Raw genomic sequence first — 20,247 nt, forward strand, 5'->3', positions numbered from 1 at the left:
TGGATAAAAAAAAATGTGGTATATACATACAATGGAATACTACTCAGCTTTAAGAACGAATACACTACAAACACATGTGATAACATGGATGAATCTTGAAAACCTTATGTTGAGTGAAGCAACCCAGGCATTGAAGGACAAATACTACATGACCTCAATGATACGAAATAAGTAAACCAAGCTGAGAGAGCTAGAGACTGGATGATAGGCTTAAAGGAAATTGGGGGGTAGAGGAAGGATGTAAGCTGACACCTACATGGGTGAAATCTATGATAAGTTGGAGGTAAGTATTTGTACAAGAAAGGGATAAAATGGGGGCATAGGTTACCTTTGGGTGGGGCTTTGCGGGCTTGAGGGGGGCTGGGGATGGGAGGATGGGTAATATTGCACAAAAAATTGGGGGGAGGGTAGGGGAACATACGAACATAAGAGATTGTCAGGTATTTGGTTGAGAGTATAATGCTGAGAAAACTTTTTCAAAAATATAATAAGGAAGGTTACCTGTTTAAGATGCTTAAAGGGGATAATCCAACACAGGACAGGTTCCTAGGGAGTATGTGAATGCTCATTTTGCCATACTGGGTAGTTTCATTGGATTGACACCAATATAATGTGAGTAAAGGTATACCCACATCCTGGGGAGGACTGATGTTCTCAAATAGAGAGAATTGTATCTCTTGAAAGAAATGGTGGCTCCCAATGCATTAGGGCAGTTGAGCATGTCAAGCCCTCAACACTGAACATGGCCCTTCAAGCAATGAAGATTGACTGTCACTGTGGGTCCTGAGGGGAGGGGGAAAGAGGTATTGAACAAATGGAATCAATGTAACTGTGTGGGCAAAAGAAGTATTCCACAAGATTATGCAAGGATGGATATAAGACATGTTAAATTGCACCAAAAATTTATAGGGGCTGATAGGCTAAAATGTAAATCATAATGTAAAACATAAGACAACTAAAAATTTAGAAAATTGTATAGTCTAAAATATAAACCACAATGTAAACACAAATGTTACCTTGTTTGAAAGCTATTATCTCAATATCTGTATATCAGTTTCAGTAAATAAACTATGAATATGTAAAAAGATTATTGCTGTGGAAGGGAAAAGGGTTTTATGTTGGATATGTGGGAGTACTGTATATTGTATATATGAATTACTGTGATCTAAAACTTTTGTGAAGATAAGCTTAATAATTTGGAAAAGAAAAAAGAAAAAGAAAGGACGTAGACACTGAGGAAAAGACAGAAGATGCCTTGCCAATTTGCATACAGGGCAACACTTATTGCTGTGATGGAAGGCAACACATCAAAAACAAAGCTTTTGCATTTTATAACTTTTTGATACCCCAATTTATTTTCACCTTAATTTTTCTAAATTAATATGTATTCTATATCTAACCTTTAAACTCATCACTATGTTCCATTTTACTATTAATGGAACCTGGCAATATATTGGGCTTCATTTTTGAAGAAGTTTTGGATCACAGAGGTTCAACAATGGCAGGGGAGGAATACTGGTGTGGGATGTTATTGACAGGGGACACATGGTTGGCAGGGAGTTCTACAGGACATATTTCCAGGGTACATAAAATTGTTTGGATATTTTCATAGTGGTTACAATTAAAAACAACAACTGAGGGAGTGCTGAGTTCCTAGCCAGGGGAGCTCTATCACAGTCCCTAAAGGAACAGCAACAATCCCCCAAGTGCAACGGCAAAGACCAAAAAAGAAGGAAGGTCCAACAATGAGCCCCTGATACTAATGACTATGCTTGTAAGCCTGTGCACCTGAAATGAGAACAAGGCCTAGAGCTGCAGGGTGACTAAGAGTTACCTCCTGAGAGCCTCCATGTTGCTCAAATGTGGCCAGTCTCAAAGCCAAACTCAGCATGTAAATGTGTTGCCTTCCCCCCAGCATGGGGCATGACTCCCAGGGATGAGCCTCCCTGGTGCTGAGGGATTACTACCAAGTACCAGCTGATGATGTAACTAGAAAATGACCTTGAATAAAAGGGTCAACTTGGACCAGCAGAATATCTCAGTCTACATATAATACCAGGAGTTAAAAATGCTTCTTGACCTGAATAAAAGGGGGAAATGGAAAGGAAAAATGAATTTATATGGCTGTGAGTCTCCAAAAAGAGCTGGGAGGTTATCAGAGGGGTTGCCCTTATGCATACCTCAGCAGAGTCCCAGAGACAGATAAAGTAGATACAACCCCAGGTATTGGTTCTTCTGAAGGCTACAGAGACCCACAGGTTCTATGGTCATGGCAGATGGAGTTCAGTGCCATGTCAGTTGGCCCGAATTTGAGGTTTGTGTTTCTGTGTGATGGTGCTGGACTCAGATGTGATCTTTGTCCACAAACCTCTCCTGTTACTTTTACCGGATCTGTAGTTGGTGCTGGGTTTTTAGTGTATACCCAGGGGATCTGAATCTCTGGACTGACCATGTGATAGCCAGGCCCTGAGCCTCAACAGACTTGCAACTCCTACACTCTGGTTTATTGGACTTACTCCACTCAGCTAACATGGAGGTGAAGACGGTCAACCACCACACCAGGGAGCCAAGAGTGCCTACAACTGAAAGCAGGAGAATTGCATCCAGCATCCATGCGGAATCTAAGCCCCCTCTTGATATAGATGTGGAGTGGACACAACCATTCTAATGTCCACAGGATGGAGGAACAGAGTATGGATTAGAATGGACTTACTGATATTCTATTCATGAACTATTGTGATTAGTAATAAAGAAAATGTGGCATTGGTGTGGAGATAGTGGCCATGGTAGCTGCTAGGGTAGGGAGTGAGAGGAAGAGATGTGATGTGGGGGCATTTTCGGGGGTTGGAGTTGTCCTGGGTGGTGCTACAGAAACAGTTACCGGACACTGTATGTCCTCCCATGGCCTACTGGGTGGACTGTGAGAGAGTGTGGGCTATGGTATGGACCATTGACCATGAGGTGCTGTGGTGCTCAGAGATGTATTCACCAAGTGCAATGAATGTCTCATGATGATGGAGGAGGTTGTTGTTATGGGGGGAGGAGTGGGGGGAGGGGAGTGGGGGATATATGGGGACCTCATATTTTTTGAATGTAACATTAATAAAATAAAGACAAAAAAAATTGACCTGAAAAAAAGAAATCTAAATATAAAAGCAAGTACCATAAAGGTCCTAGAAGAAAATGTAGGGAAATATCTACAAGACCTGGTGGTAGGTGGCTCATTCTTAAACCTTACACTGAAAACATGAGCAACAAAAGAAAACATGGATAAGTAGAACCTCCTCAAACTTAAACACTTCTGTGATTCAAAGGACTTCAGCAAAAAGGTAAAAGAAGCCCTCTGAATAGGAGAAAATATTTGGAAACCACATATCCAATAAGGGTTTGATTTCCATTCTATATAAATAGGTCATACAACTCAACAATAAAAGAGCAAGCAATCCAATTTTAAAATGGGCAAAAGATTTAAGTAGACATTTTTCCAAAGAGGAAATATAAATGGCCAAAAAGCACATGAAAAAATGTTCCATATCACAGGTTATTAGGGAAACGCAAATCAAAACAACAATGAGATATCATCTAACATGCATAGAATGGCCATTATTTAAAAAACAGACAAAATAATAAGTACTGGAGAGGTTGTGGAGAAATAGGAACACTCCTTCACTGTTGATGGGATTGTAAAATGGTGCAGCCTCTGTGGAAGACAGTTTGGTGTTTCTTCAGGAAGCTAAATTTAGAAATGATATATAATCCAGCAACTTCTCTACTAGGAATATATCCAGAAGAACTAAAAACTATGACACAAAGAGACATCTGCACATTGATGTTCATAGCAGCATTACTCAAAATTACCAAAAGATGGAAACAACTTAAGTGTCCATCAACCAATGAATGGATAAACAAAATGTGTTATATACATACAATGGAATACTATGCTGCAGTAAGAAATGAAATTGGGACACATATGATAACATGGATGAATCTTAAGACATTATACTAAGCAAAGTAAGCCACAAAAGGACAAATATTGCATGATCTCATTAATATGAACTAAACAGGAAGAATAAACACATGGAGTTAAAACCTAGAGTATAGATTATTAGGAGATAAGATGAGGGTTGATAAGTGCTACTGATGCTTAATGTATGCAGAAGTTTTAACTTGACTGTAAAAGTGTGGAAATGGATAGAGTTGATGATAACATAGTGAGTAGCAGGTGGATTATAAATGGGACTGTGGCTGAAAAGGGTAATCTGGGGAAGTAAACTTCAACTGAAAGGAAGCTAAAGAAAAGTCTAGGGCCTGAATAACACAGTAAACCCAGAGGTGGATGGGAATTGTGGTTGAATGCACAAATGCAAGAGTATTCTGTGAGCTAGAGAAGATGTACATCACTGTTGCAGGGTGGCAGGAATGTGGAGAAGCATGGAAAAACTATAATTGTGTGACCTATAGACTGTGGTTAACAGCAATACTATAATAATCTTATAACAATGCCAGAGATGTACTGTGTTGATAAAGGAGGGATAAGGAAAAAGTGTGCCAAATGTATGCTATGGACTATGACTGGTGGTAATAATCTGATGATATTATCTCATAATCTGTAACAAATGTTCCATCATAGTGTAGTGTTGGCGAAGGGGTGTTGTATGGGAATTCTACACTTGTGCATGATTGTTCTGTACATTCACAACCTTTGTAATAAATACATATTTTAAAAAATAGAGTGGGTTGGGGGGGGGGAAATACACCAATTGTAAGAGAGTGACCATAGTTAGTTGTAATATTTTGATGATGCTGTTGCATAGTTTGTCACAAATGTTTCACAACAATGCAAGGTGTTGGTAGAGGGGTGATATATGAGACCCCTGTATGATATCATGTATGTTTATTTTGTAAGTTCACAATCTCTACTATACACCTTATTGTTTGTACATGTTCATGTATAATGACACACTTCAGTAAAAAATATATTTCAAAAAATTCATTGGTTGGCAGAGAAGATTGTACTTTTGAAAACAGACTACAGGATATTGTTGGATATAAAAACTTTGAACTTATGGACTGTAATAGGAGAACACTTTTGTAGGAGGTATTTGTGTATTAAGGGATACTAATTTTTTAACTACTTTAAGCATGGCAAATAATTTCTGCCAGGCCATTATTTGTGTATGTGTGGAAGTGATGGTGGTGGTGTCTTTGGAAGACTTTGGAAAAATTGTGCATAAAATTGGTTTTCATACTTTTGTAGTACCTGTGAGAAATGTATTACTCTAGTATGATTGCAGATGTTCCAGTTGTTTGTTTCATATCAATAAGCATTAACTGAACACCTACTATATTCAAGACCAGTTTTTAATCATCATCTGTTCAAACAAGGAGTAGTGATCAGTGTTGAGGTGAATCACAAGTAATTTTTTAACTCAAAAGTACTAAAGTTTGTAAACTAAAAAAATCTAGAGTGAATTTGGGATAACTTCTTTAATAACATCAGGTTCATTTATTTGTGTTCTAATGTGCTTTTTTGAGTGGGATAGAAAAGGATAGAAGCATATTTTGTGTGCCAGGAATTGTGTGTATAACCTGTTCAGTTTATAGTTTTGCCAGATGTTGATGAAGCAGATGAATAAAGTAAGGTTCTTTATAGTCTGTTTTATATTTAAAAAAAAAAAGGAGAACACTAATGCTGTGGAATCATTATTTAAAAATAGGATAGAAAATATAAGATGTGCATTGCATATAGGGGTATCTCTAAATGAAATGCTTGTTTCACATGTGCATAGATATGTATACATATACAGATTTCTACTGGGTTATTTTACATACTGAACATCATGGCCAGAAAAGTATGAAAATCACTGGTCTAAATAATTAAGGAAGGTGTAAAGTCCTTAATAGAACAATCACAAGGCTCAAATGGCAAGTTCAAATGTGGAAAAATATTAATAGGTAGGTATGTACCTCTTGGTTTCATGCCTCCATGGACCCCAGGTTCTAAATATAAGGAACAAATTATCACTTAAAATATGTTCTTTCTCTCCCTCAGGATGTATGGACCATGAGAATGCAACTTCTTTATTTTTCAGGCTATAATATTCACTAGATGAAAATTATATACTACATCTTAAGTAGAATGAAGTTTGAAAAATTGTCTAAAATCTACATTAACAGTTATTTATTGAATGATTAACTTGCAGGGAATAAAGATGAAGAAATATGCACCTTATTTCTGAATAGGGGATGAAAGGAAAGAAGGGTGCCAATCTTTTTAATTCTTGTGTCTCTTATCCTGAATCTTCTTCGCCTGGCATAGAGAAAGGATGTCAGGGGTGGGGGTAGGGGGATACTTCATGTGAATATTGTCTTTGGAAGAGATGAAACTTGGAAAATCTTGAAAGGGAATGGATAACTTAGAAACCATTATTTTTTTACTTCTATTTCCTAGTGTAAAGAGAAAGACAATAGGAAAGACTTCTACAGAAGACCTGCCAAGAGAATAGTTGTAAGAATCTCCATTTAAAAATGTTTCCTCACCTGAGTGAATCAAGTCAGTTCCTATAGGCTTTAGGCAGGAAGCCAATGGGAAATAATGTTTATTTTGGTTACAACTCCAAACTTACAGCTGCAGTAAGGTGTGTGTTTTTTTGGGTCTGAGTCACCAGGTAATTTATTCCACAGAAATAAAATCACCAGTACCTAGGGACAATTGGACTGGGATTTTTACTGCAATACTGTCTGTTTTAGTAAGAAAAGGGAAAAAATAAGCTAATGCTTATCAACTGGGAAATGGCAAAATGATGCACAGATATATCCACATATTGGAATAGTATGCAGCCATGTAAAATCAGTTATTACAATCTTAGAGTGGGAGAGATTTCCCCAACATATCATTGAAGGAGAAAAATTAGTATATTAAAAATAAGAAGCATTTCTAACAAGTTCTCAGCAACAAAAGCAAGACCCAACAAATGCTACATCTCATATCTCCCAATTTCTATGGGTGAGTGTGTTGATAGTCTTCAGATACGTCATTTCCACAAGAATACCAAGAGATGCTAATGGAGCCAGCAGAGGTGTAGGCTTTGCCAGAATGGAGTCCACTAAAATACGTGAAATAGTAATTCAACATTTTAATGGAAAATATCTGAAAACACACCAGGCTTCCCAGAGTGGAATTTCCTAGACATTACATGATATGGCAAGAGATTGAAACAGAAGCAGATATGAGTATCAGCTGTCTTCTATTAAGCCAGGCATTAAAGAGATTTGCAAGTATATATAAAGGAGTGTACATTATCACACTTATACATTAATATAAAACATATAAACATGTTAATATATGTAAATATATTAACTAAAAAATTATCTTAGAACATGACATTATGTTCCTACTGATGCTATCAGGCAGGGATTATCACACTATGGACTTCAGCCTGTTTTTGTACATCCTAGAAGCTAAACATGGTTTTTAAATTTTTTAAATGATAAAAGACAAAACAAAGGAGAATATGTAAAAGAGATCATATGTAGCCCACAATGTCTAAAATATTTACCATCTGGACCTTTGCCAACCCCTGCTCTGAAGATTATACTTCAGCATGTATGATCCAGAGTCTTAACTGAGATATAAACAAAAAATTGTAAAAGCGAATTAACTTGCTTTGAAACTTTCTATTTCCTTTTTTTCCCCATCCAGAACCATCCTTATCTACACAATTGCGACAATGGCCTCTCATAGCAGTCTTGGGAATTTAGGAAACATTACCAAAACATGGATTCACAAAAATGTTTAACAATAATTCTACTTCAAAACTATACCTAGAGCACTGGAGAGAGCTGACTCAGCAAGGCAATGCAACAAAAAGAGAGAGAAGCAAAAAAAAAAAAAAAAAAGCAGAGGAATGCACAGCGAATGGATACAGAGCAGACAGCAAGCAAGCAGCAAGGGAGGTGAGAAAATAAATAAATTAAATTAAATTTAAAAAATACAGACACAGAAGAATGTACGACAAATGGACACAGAAAGCACAGAAGCAAAAAAAAAACTATACCTAGGTCAAGAGATTGTTTAGGTATTAGAGCATGAAAGGGTGAGAGGAGAAGACAGAATGGGATGATAAGCTGGTAACATGAATGAGGACATTATCACCAACACCAAGACAGTCTCAATTGCTGCATGAGAAGGGTCAATTATAACTTCCCCCCAGTGTGGGACATGACTCTCAGTGATAAGCCTCCCTGGCACTGAGGGATAGCTACCAAGTATCAACAAGCAATACAACTGGAGGGAAAAAAAAGACCTTGACCAAAAGGGGGAAAAGATAAAGGCAAATGAGTTTACATGCCTAAGAGACTTCGAAGTGAGTCAGGAAGTCATTCCAGAAGTAATGCTTATGCATGCTTCAGTAGGATCTTATTAACAACTAAAGTAGCTACTACCCTAAAGAGCGAGGCTTCTGAGGGCTCTGGAAACATTCAGACACTATAGTCAGAGCGGATAACTCAGGAGTTTGGCCCCTTGCCAGTGGGCCCTACTTTGGAATGTATGTTCCTCAGTGAATCCAGAGTTGGATTCAGTTGTAGTTTCCCTATACATGGCTCTTCTGTCATTCTATCTGAACTTACAACTAGTACTAAAGTTGGTAGGTATACTTTCAAGAGACTTAAATCTTTGGGCTGTCCATGTACCAGCTGGGCACTGGATCGCAACAGAGTTGCAACACCTACTCTCCAGTTCAGTGGACTCATCCAGGACAACTAGCAAGGAGACGATGGATAACCAACATACCAAGGAACCGAGAGTATCTACAACTGCAAGAGTCCCATCCATTAGCCATATGGGATTGAAGCCTCCCCTCAATTAAAGGTGGAGCAGGTATCACCATCCCAGAATCCTCAGGATAGGGGAATGTACTATGGACTAAAGTGGACTTACTAGTATTCTACTGTAGACTTATTGTGATTCTAGCAATGGAAGAAATATCATTTGTGGGAAACAAAGGCACAGTGGTGCTGTTTCCATGGTTACGCTGTTAACACAGGAATGCAAAAAGTAAACAGGACCGAAGCTGTCTGGGGCTGGGAGAAATATGAGAAAACATACTTTGTAGTCTAAGAGAGCACTAAGACCTTGTACTCTGAGATAAGATTTTAATCCTGCAGCTTGTGAGAATTTTTAGTGTGCAGCTGCATGCTACTGCGTGTGCTTACAGTAGCTTGAGTATATATAATGCTACTTGGAAATAATAAAGTTGTCTGATGAGCTTGAGGATTCAATGCTCTCAGAACCCCTGATCCCAATCTCTCTTTCTCTTTCATTCCTGATACCCTTCAGGCCAACATTCCAACAATCATTGATGTGAAGGCAGTGACCACTGGGGTTCTGAGGGTAAATAGAGGGAAAAACAGGTGTAATATGGGTGCCTTTTCAGGACTTGGGAATAGTCCTGAATGACCTTACAACAACATATACAGGCCATTATATATCTTGCCATAACCTAAAGAATTGAGTGGGACAGAGTGTAAACTACAATGTAAACTATAATCCATGCTTAGTGGCAATGCTCCAAAATGTGTCTATCAATTGAAATGAATGCACCACACTAATAAAAGATGTTGCTAATGTGGGAATATGGGGGAGGTATGTGGAGCAGGGCATATGGGAATCCCCTATATATTCTAATTCTAAGCAACATCTATGTAATCTAAGCATCTTTTTAAAAATTTTAAAAATGAAAAGAGAAAAAAAAAGATGCGTCAATTATAAAATTAGCAAATTGGCACCGTGATCATTTCTGTTACTTAATTTAGATCTGCATAGACAACTGGCTACTCTTACCTTTTAGGAATAATGCTTACCTACCTATGAATATCAAGGACACCTAAAGAATTAGAATAAGGACGGGGATCCATCAGACAACAAAAAACATTTTGGAATGTTCCTTGGTTATCCTTTTTTATTCTATACCTATTAGCTATCTCTAGGAGGACTGAAGACAGGGAAGTCCATGCATCTATGAACAAATTCATTCATTCAAAGTAGAGAGAAGAGCAAGTCAAGGAACATGAAGTAGAAGCATAACTGACAGGTCTGAAAGACAGAGCAAAGCAGTAAAGATAAACAATAGTAGATGAATAAGGAAAGCTGGAAGGAGTTGAGGGAACAGATGCCCAAGGGCCTAAAAGGCCACTTTAAGTACTTTACATTTTATTTGTGTGAAATGGGAAGCCACTGGAGAGTTTTAAACAGGGAAGTGACATGATCTGACTTGAGTTTTACAAGGGGTTCTCTGGCTGCTGTATTATTGCTGCACAGTACTCACCTGAACATCCATCTCTTTGGGTTTCTCTCTCTATCATCAAAAGCTTTTCTTCTTTCTCTAACTGGGATATCAGGTCTGGTTTGAAGGGCTGATGCCCTGTAAAAAGGGAAGGATAGCAAAAGTTGTTTAATTTTGGTAAAGACCAATTTATCAGTTGTTTCCTTTTCTGGATAATGCTCTGGTATCATAAATAAGAACTTTTTGCCTAAACCAGTCATCATGACAACTTTCTTTGTTTTCTCTTGATAAATATGTTTTATATTTTACATTAGGTCTGTGATCCATTTTGAGTTAACTTTTTAATGAGGTGTGAGGCACAGGCCCAGGTACATCATTTTGCACATGGATGTCCAAATGTTCCAGGACTATCTGTCAAAAAGACTATACCTTCTCAATGAATTGCCTTGGCACCTATAATACATGTAAAAGGTCTCAAAATTGCTTCTTCTATACCACTACAATAAATAAACTTACTAAAAATTGTTGAGGATTGATTGCAATTCACATTCTCCCATCCCCCTTCTACCATATTCAAGACTGATAGTATAACATCCCATGCTGTGTTCCTTAGATATTTCTGTGAGTTCTTTCTTTTTCCTCTTCAGTGTAGTAAGGGTATTAATTTTCAACTATAACTGAGTTCATTTGTTTCATTTTTCTTACAGTTTATCACCTCTTTGCATTCTTAATTTTTGTAATGTATTGAAATATGTTATTTCAAAAAACCTTCAATTAGATAAAAAGGTATACTCAGATAGGTACCTCTTTCTCATATCCTTTCCACTCTATTACCTTCCACTCACTTTCATGACTTTCTGATTAATTTTTCCTGTGATTATTCTCATAAAGTTAAGCAGATACACATATATTTACTTATTTTCCCATCTTTCTTACATAAATTCTAGCATACTATTAATGCTCTTTTGCACTCTTCTCTCTTAAGGGAAAATTTATAGAAGTGGATTGCTCGGGAAAGGTAAATACGTAGTTTTGTTACATATTGATGTATCATTTTGGCATTCCTACTTTCAAAGTGTGAAAGTGCTTTTCCCCTCACAGCTTCACCAAAAATGTAGTGTTAATTTTTTTAATTTTTGCCAATCTCCTAGATGAGAAATAGTATATCAAAATAATTTAAATTTATATTTTTCTTATTTTGAATGAAACTGGACATCTATCTATTTATATACTACCAAGAAACAAATATACCACAGTGACAATGACAATATCTTGCAACTAGAACTTGGTATTGAATAAGGGCTCTTTGGAGAAATGGGTAATTCCAGAGCTGGGACAAAATAAGTAAATGATGAACATACAATATTATGTTGTGCAAAGGAAGTACATGTGCAAAAAATGTTGGGGGGCATGTTACAAGGGCACAAGAGCCAGCTTGAAGGAGCTCCTCCTGATCAAATTTGGGATAATTTTAGCACCAAAATAATTAATTACAGTAACACATTATAAACCATTTTTTAAAAAAGAATTCACAATTCCTTACAAATAAAAAATAATAAGCAGTTGAATAGAGAGGGCTCTTTCTTACAGCAGAATGCCAAGCACTGACTGCTAAATGTAAGGAAGGGGAAGCGGACTTAGTCCAATGGATAGGGCATCCGCCTACCACATGGGAGGTCCGCAGTTCAAACCCCGGGCCTCCATGACCCGTGTGGAGCTGGCCCACGCACAGTGCTGATGCGCGCAAGGAGTGCCCTGCCATGCAGGGGTGTCCCTGCGTAGGGGAGCCCCACGCGCAAGGGTGCGCCCCTAAAGGAGAGCCGCCCAGCACGAAAGAAAGTGCAGCCTGCCCAAGAACGGTCCTGCACACATGGAGAGCTGACACAACAAGATGACGCAACAAAAAGAAACACAGATTCCTGGTGCCGCTGATAAGGACAGAAACGGTCACAGAAGAACACACACAGTGAATGGACACAGAAAGCAGGCAAGTGGGGGGAAGGGGAGAGAAAGAAATAAAATATAAATCTTTAAAAAAAAATTTTAAAAATAAAATAAAATAAATGTAAGGAAGCACTATGTCGGAAAATCATCATTTTTTAACTATCATAGTAAAGACTGGAAGAATTATCATTGGATACTAAATCTATAAGGAAATTGTGTTGAGGAGCATGATATTCGCATGCTCTTAAAAGTGTTACCCTGTAAATGCAAGGGGGAAAAAAGCAGTAATTATATAGTGGAGAAACTGGACAACATCTTAACTGGGTGATTACAATTAAAACAAACAAACAACAACAACAACAAAAAACCCATAGGAGTATTCAACACCAACAGGGAACTCTAATGTAAATCATGGACAATAATTAATGGGAAAAAAATTAATATTGCTAATGAGGGACAGAAGGACAATATGTGTCTCCAGATGTGATATCCTCAAAAGGACACATCACCACCTCTGTAGTGTTCTGGCTAGAATGGATAATCTGAATCTAATTATGAGGAAACATCAAGTATAGTCTATTAAAATTTGGGGAAAGGAGGTGGGCTAACGTATTTTTTTAAAAAATCACTGTCATAAAAGACAAAGAATGGTTCCAAATTAAAGAAGGCTAAAGATATATGACAAATCAGACTAGAACTGGATCCTTGTTCTGGAAGGAGAAAAAATAAGGCTATTTTGGCTCTACTGATAAAGTTAGAGTATAAACATAAAAGATAAAGCATTATATCTGCACTCGGGATATGTAAGAGGATATTCCTATTTCTACAAAATATACTTTGCAGTAAAGAATTAATCTTGCCTAAAAAGAGGTCTGGCCTTTGGCCTTAGAGGTGATCTCTAAGCCCATGGCAAGTCCTGCCTAATGTGTCCTGTTTCCCTGGGAGCCTTGGAACCTGTCAAATAGTCTAACAATGTGATTTATGGTGGAGGCTTTGGGTCATGCAATATCACCTTGACAGAAACTAAGGTCAGCCATGTGGGCAGTCAACCATCTGTTCATGAGCAAGCCCTAATGAAATCACTGGACACCAAGGCTCAGGTGAGCTTCCCTGGGGGGCCATGCTCCACGTGTTGTCACACACCATTGCTAGGAGGAGTTGGCGTAGTCTACGACTCCACAGGGAGAAGAAAACGGGAAGCTTTGTACTTGGAACTCTCCAGGACTTTGCCCCACACACCCTATCTACTGGCTGATTTTACTTTGTATCCTTTCACTGTAGCCATGAGTGTAACAATTTTCAGTGAATTTTGCAAGTCCTTCTAGCAAATTATCAAAACTGAAAGGAGTGTTAGGAATACCTGATCTCGTGGTTGGTGTCAGGAGTGAGGGTAGTCTGCATATTTATGGAAGTTTTAGAGGTACAGCTCCATGGCACATGTAAATTACCCTTAAATTGTTCCCAAAAAAATTATAAATATATATAATTTTTCAGGTATATACATATGTGGAAAGAGAATGAACATGAGCATAAAAGATAAATCAAATGGGCCAAAACGTTACTATAGGTGACTCTAGGTAAAAGGTATATGGGTGTTCTTGTACTATACTTTTCCTTTAGCAAATTTTCTGTAAGTTTGAAATTATTTACAAGCACACTGTTAAAAATATATATATCCCTAGAATCAAGTAAATAAACAATTACTGGTACCCTGAAAAACAAAAAAGCTAGAGTAATTCACTAAACTGCTAACAAAAAACAATGGGGCAGGACCACAATTTGCCCATTTATAGTTCAGAGGACAGACATTTGCCTAGAGAAAAACATCAGAAACATCCTGTCTATGTTACATATGGATTATTAGGATTCTCAAGTGTTCAACTTAGAACACCACTTCAGGATTCTCAGAGCTTCAAACAACTGAACACATAAAGACACTCCAGGTGGCCAATGCTGAGTTACACAGGGCCCCTGTCCTCACCCATTAAGACCAGGTTCCTGAAGTTCTCCAGCATCACGTCTCGGTACAGCTTCCTCTGGGCAAGGTCCAGCAGCCCCAGCTCCTCCTCAGTGAAGACCACAGCCACATCCTTGAATGTCACTGCCTCCTACAACAATAAATACACATACACTAAGATTACCAAAGAGGGGCAGCACTGACAGAGTATAAAGGATGAGAAACTGTTATGCACTCTAGGGAACCTGAAAGTAGCTGCCTGCTGTTTGCCTTACATACTGCCAATTCCATTCACCAAAATGGCTGCAAGAAAAGTCATCCTTGCACTTTAAATTACTGCCTTTGTTAATACGCCCGGAACTCTGTTGCTTCCTGGACTACCAATACTGTAAATTTCATTCATAATGCCATTTGTTCCAGAGAAGGTATATCACTTTAGTAACAACAGTGCCTCATATTGTCTGTTTCCATCTTTTATGTACACATATCATGTAATTGTCAGATCAAGGCTATAGTTCATCTTCCATGCCACCTCTGTGAGCTGCAGCATTTATGGTGTCACAGTTATAGCCATAACTCTGGAGGCTGACTGCCTGTGTTCACACCCAGCTGATACATTAGGGCAGGGAACACATAGACATTATTTTTCTATTAGCTTCTCTTGGGTCTCTTATTTACCTAAAGAAAGGTTCCTTTTTTAAATTTAACTTAGCTTACTTACTAAAACCCAATTCAAAACCTGCAGAGAGCAGGCTACAGGGAATTGATTGATGAAAACCGGCAGGCTAAGAAGCTCCTCAGAGGCCTAAGAGGGAAGGCTGTTTATCCTAAATTTTTGTTTGCTTGCTTGCTTGCTTGCTTATTTTGTTCTTTTTCTTCTTCTTCTTCTTTCTCCCCACTACCCATTTTTTAAAAATTAGGTACTGCTGTCTTGTTTCTTATTTACTGTGTTTCCCCCTTCCTTTGTTTCCCCCTTTTTTGTATACCTATGCTATTTCCTTTCCTTCCATCTTCCTATCTTCTGCTTTCTGTTTTTGTTTTTACATTCCACCTCTTTGTTTAGTCTTCAATTTTTCTTGTTTTTTATTTCGATCTCCTCTATTCTGTTTTCTTTGTTTTATTTTTTTTTTCTTATTGGCTTTTCTCTTTCCCTCTCTTCTTATCGTTTTGGCCTATTAAATCATTCTAGATATTTTTCTCTATTGGGTTTTTCATTTCATTGTTTGTACCCCACTTTTTAATTCTTATTCCTCTGCTCTTCCTACAGGATTAATTATTCATTTTCCTAGGTCTTATAACATCACTCTTCTACCTTTTACTATTATTATTACTATTACCTTTTTCTCTTCTTACCTCTTTCCCTTTCTCTGGACCTAATCTTCTTCTTTCAAGGGAACATAAATAACAGCAAGGAAAGAGAAAAAGAGGAACAAAGTATCAAAGACAAAACTTACCACACATACAAAAATAGCAACTAAATAAAAGCTAGAGTAGGAAGAGAAACTAATCAGCCAAATAAATCCATCAAGACAAAGAGATGCCTAAACAGCAACAAAAAATTATAAACCATACTAAGAAACAGGAAGACATGGCCTGGTCCAATGAACAAACTAAAAACCAGAGGAGATACAGAACATGGAACAACTAATCAGAGCTATCCAAACAAATGTCATAAACCAACTTAATGAAGTAAAGGAAGAGATTAAGGATATTAAGAAGACACTGGAAGAATATATTGAAGAAATTGTTAAGCATACATAAAAAGATAACAGATATGATAATGATAAAAGGCACAATCCAAGATACCAAAAATACACTGGAAGCACATAACAGCAGATTTGAACAGAGGAAAGAATTAGTGATGGGGAAGACAGTACATCTGAAATCAATCAGATAGTAGGACATATAGATAAAAAGATAGAAAAAATCCAGCAGAGACTTAGGGATCTGAAGGATAACACAAAATGCACAAACATACTCATTATAGGTATCCCAGAGGGAGAAGAGAAGGGTAAGGGAAAAGAAAGAGTACTGGAGGAAATAAAAGCAGAAAACTTCCCAACCCTATTGAGAGAGATGGATGTACTGTCCAAAAAGTGCAGCACACACCAAACAGTATAAATCCCAAAAGGCCTACTCCAAGATGTATACTTGTCAAATTGTCCAATGTTCAAGACAAAGAGAGAATACTGAAAGCAGGAAGAGAAAAGAGAACCATCACATACAAGGGAAACACAATAAGATTAAGTGCTCACCTCTCATCTGAAACCACAGAGGTAAGAGGACAGTGGTATGACATAGTTAAGGTGCTAAAAGAAAAAAACTTCCAGCCAAGAATTCTCTATCCAGGAAAGCTGGCATTCAGAAATGATGGAGTGTTCAAAATGTTCCCAGATAAACAGAAATTAAGAGAGTATGCCAAAAAGAAACTTGCCCTTCAAGAAATACTAAAGGGTGGGCTGCAGTTTGAAAGGAAAAAGCAGGAGAGAGAGCTGGAGAAGAGTATAAAAACAACAACAACAACAACAACAACACAAAGAGAAATACAAACAACATATGACATACATAAAACCAAAGAAATATGGCTAATGTAAGTCATTCCTTGACAGTAATGACACTGAATGTTAATGGATTAATTAAACTCACCAGTCAAGAGACACAGATTGGCAGAATGGATAAGGAAATATGACCCATCTGTATGCTGTCTACAAGAAACCGACCCTTAGACCCTTGATTCCAGGAAGCTGAAAGTGAATGGCTGGAAAACCATTTTACAAGCTAACAACAACCAAAAATGAGAATATCTATACTAATATCACACAAAATAGGCTTTAAATGCAAAACTATTTTAAGAGACAAAGAAAGACACTATGTATTAGTAAAAGGGGTAATCATTCAGGAAAAAAGAACAATCATAAACATTATACACCTAATCAAGGCACTTCAAAATACACATGAGGCAAACACTGGAAAAACTAAGTGGAGAAATAGATGCCTCTATAATTATAGTCCGGGACTTAACTACACCATTGTCACCATTACACAGAACACCTCGACAAAGAATCAATAAAGAAACAAATACTTTGAATAATAGAGGATCTGGACCTAATAGACATACATATAGTGGGATATACTTTCTTCTCAGTGTGCAAGGATCATTCTCCAAGATAAACCACACGCTAGGCCACAGAACAACTCTCAGTAAATTCAGAAATATTGAAATTATACAAAGTAATTTCTCTGACCACAATGGAACAAAGCTGGAAATCAGTAAGGGACAGAGAACCAGATTAGGCACAAAGATATGGAGGTTAAACAACACACTCTTAGATAAACAGTGGGTCAAGAAGGAAATTACAAAAGAAATCAATAACTACCTTGAAATGAATGAAAATGATAACACAACGTACCAAAACCTATGTATGGGATGGAGCAAAAGCTGTACCGAGAAGGAAATTCATAGCCATAAGTGTACATATTAAAAAGGAAGAGCTAAAATTGAAGGCATAACTGCACACCTAGAGGAATCAGAAAAAGAACAATAACAAAAAGGAAGTACAAAGAAGTAAGTAACAAAGACTAGAAGAGAACTAAATGAAACAGAAAACAAAAAAGCACTGGAAAAAATAAACAAAACCAAAAGCTGGTTCTTCAAGAAGATCAATAAAATTGACAAATCCTTCGCTACACTAAAAAAGAAAAAAAGACAGAAGATACAAATACAATAAATAAGAAACAAGGAAGGGAATATCACCACTGACCCCACAGAAATAGATACAGAAGATAACGCAGCAAATGCAAACAAGAAAAAACAGCAGGGAGGGGAAGGGGAAGAAAAAAATTTTTTTTAAAATTCAACTCAAGATGGATCAAAGATCTAAATACAAGAGCCAAGACCATAAAGACCTTGGAAGATAATGTAGGGAAGTATCTACAGGACCTTGTAATAGGAAATGGTTTCATGAACTTCACACCCAAAGCAAAAGCAGTGTAAGAAAAAAAAAGATAAATGGGACCTCCTCAAAATTAAAAACTTTTGCACCTCAAAGGAGTTTGTCAAGAAAATGAAAAGACAGGCTACCTAATGGGAGAAAATATTTGGTAACCATTTACCTGACAGGAGCCTAACATCCAGCATATATAAAGAAACCCTATATCTCAAAAATAAAAAGACAACCCATTTAGAAAATGGGCAAGTGATCTGAACAGACAGTTCTCCAAAGAAAAAATACAAATGGCTAAAAAGCACATGAAAAGATGCTCAACATACTAGCAATTAGGGAAATGTAAATCAAAACTACAATGAGGGAAGTGGACTTGGCCCAGTGGTTAGGGCGTCCATCTACCATATGGGAGGTCCGCGGTTCAAACCCAGGGCCTCCTTGACCCGTGTGGAGCTGGCCCATGTGCAGTGCTGATGCGCGCAAGGAGTTCCCTGACACACAGGGGTGCCCCCCGCATAGGTGAGCCCCACGCTCAAGGAGTGCGTCCCGTAAGGAGAGCCGCCCAGCACAAAAGAAAGTGCAGCCTGCCCAGGAAAGTCACCGCACACATGGAGAGTTGACGCAGCAAGATGACGCAACAAAAAGAAACACAGATTCCCGTGCCACTGACAACAACAGAAGTGGACAAAAAAACAAGAACCAGCAGAAAATGGACACAGAAAACAGACAACTGGGGAGGGGAAGGGGAAAGAAATAAATGAATCTTTAAAAAAAAAACTACAATGAGATATCATCTTACACCCATTAGACTGGCAGCCATTAAAAAAACAGAGGACTACAAATGTTGGAGAGGATGTATAGGAATGGGAACCCTCATCCACAGCTAGTAGGAATGTAGAATGGAACAGCCATTGTGAAGGACAGTTTGGCAGTTCTTCAAAAAACTAACTCTACATCTGCCATATGATTCAGCAATTACACCGCTGGATATATACCCAGAAGAAATGAAAGTAAGGACATGAACAGATATACGCACACCAATGTTCATAACAGCATTGTTCACTATTGCCTAAAGTTGGAATCAACCCAAATACCCGTCAACAGATGAATGAACAAAATGTGGTATACATATAGAATGGAATATTACTCAGCTGTAAGAAGGAATACAGTACTAATACACAAGGTAATATGGATAAATCTTGAGAACCTTATGTTGAGTGAAACAAGCCAGGCATTGAAAGGCAAATATTACATGACCTCACTGATATGAATCAAACAAATCAAGCAGACTCAGAGAGACAGAGTCTGGAAGATAGATTTACAGGAAACAGAAAGGGAGAAGGTTGTGAGCCAATGCCCACACAGGTGAAATCTATAAGGTGGAAATAAGTAGTTGTGCAGTGAAGTCATATGACAGAGGTATAGTGATACTATTGGGTTGGGCAGTGCAAGTTTGACAGGGGAGTAGTGTAGGGAGGGTGGGTTGGACCGTCCATGGAACTAGGGGAGGGTTGGGAGAGGGAGCAGGTGAACACTGGGGATTGGTGGGTATGTGGTTGATACTACAATGCTCAGAAAGCTCTTTTGGCATTATGACAAGGAAGGGTTCCTGGTTTAGGGCGTTGGATGGGGGGGGGGGCATTCAGGACATTGTGCACCTGGGGCAGTCTTCTAGAGAATATGCAAGTGATCATTTTGTCATAGTGTATTGTATCAGTGGGTGGAGATCCATATAATAAGCAGGAAGGAGTTGGGACTCCCATTCTGGGAAGGCCCGATATGTTCTCAAACAGAGGGGGTGAGTGTCTCTTGAGAGCCTGGGCAGTTCCTAATATGGGAGGACAGATCAGTGTGTCAAGCTCTCAGTGTTGTTGCAAGTAACCATGAATCTTGTCCTTCAAGGAGTGTAGCCTGGTGGTTGCCGTGGGCCCCAAGGGTAAGTGGGGGAAGGAAGAGAGTAGATGGAAGAGGGGGTATTTAGGGAGCAATAGAAGTGTTCTGCATGATATTGCAATGATGGAAACAGGCCATGTTGAATTTCATCAAAATTTATAAAAGTGTATGATCTAGAGAGTAGACCATAATATAAACCATTGGCCATGATTAGTGGCTATGT

The 20,247-nt window shown here is 38.1% G+C and overlaps 1 protein-coding gene across 5 annotated transcripts in view; it reads right to left on the reverse strand.

The window, feature by feature from the left end:
* Positions 1-20,247, reverse strand: part of ZNF112 (zinc finger protein 112) — a 73,334-nt gene that overhangs the window by 20,811 nt on the left and 32,276 nt on the right. For all 5 annotated transcript variants that reach the window (XM_058280388.1, XM_058280387.1, XM_058280389.1 and 2 more), the window contains 2 exons: positions 14,212-14,338; positions 10,329-10,424 (listed from right to left, as the gene is read on the reverse strand). In XM_058280388.1, the coding sequence (XP_058136371.1) occupies positions 10,329-10,424; positions 14,212-14,338 (223 nt within the window). The remainder of the gene's footprint in view (positions 1-10,328; positions 10,425-14,211; positions 14,339-20,247) is intronic.

The sequence above is a fragment of the Dasypus novemcinctus genome, chromosome 18 (assembly GCF_030445035.2).
Source record: "Dasypus novemcinctus isolate mDasNov1 chromosome 18, mDasNov1.1.hap2, whole genome shotgun sequence".
NCBI classification, from domain to species: Eukaryota; Metazoa; Chordata; class Mammalia; order Cingulata; family Dasypodidae; genus Dasypus; species Dasypus novemcinctus.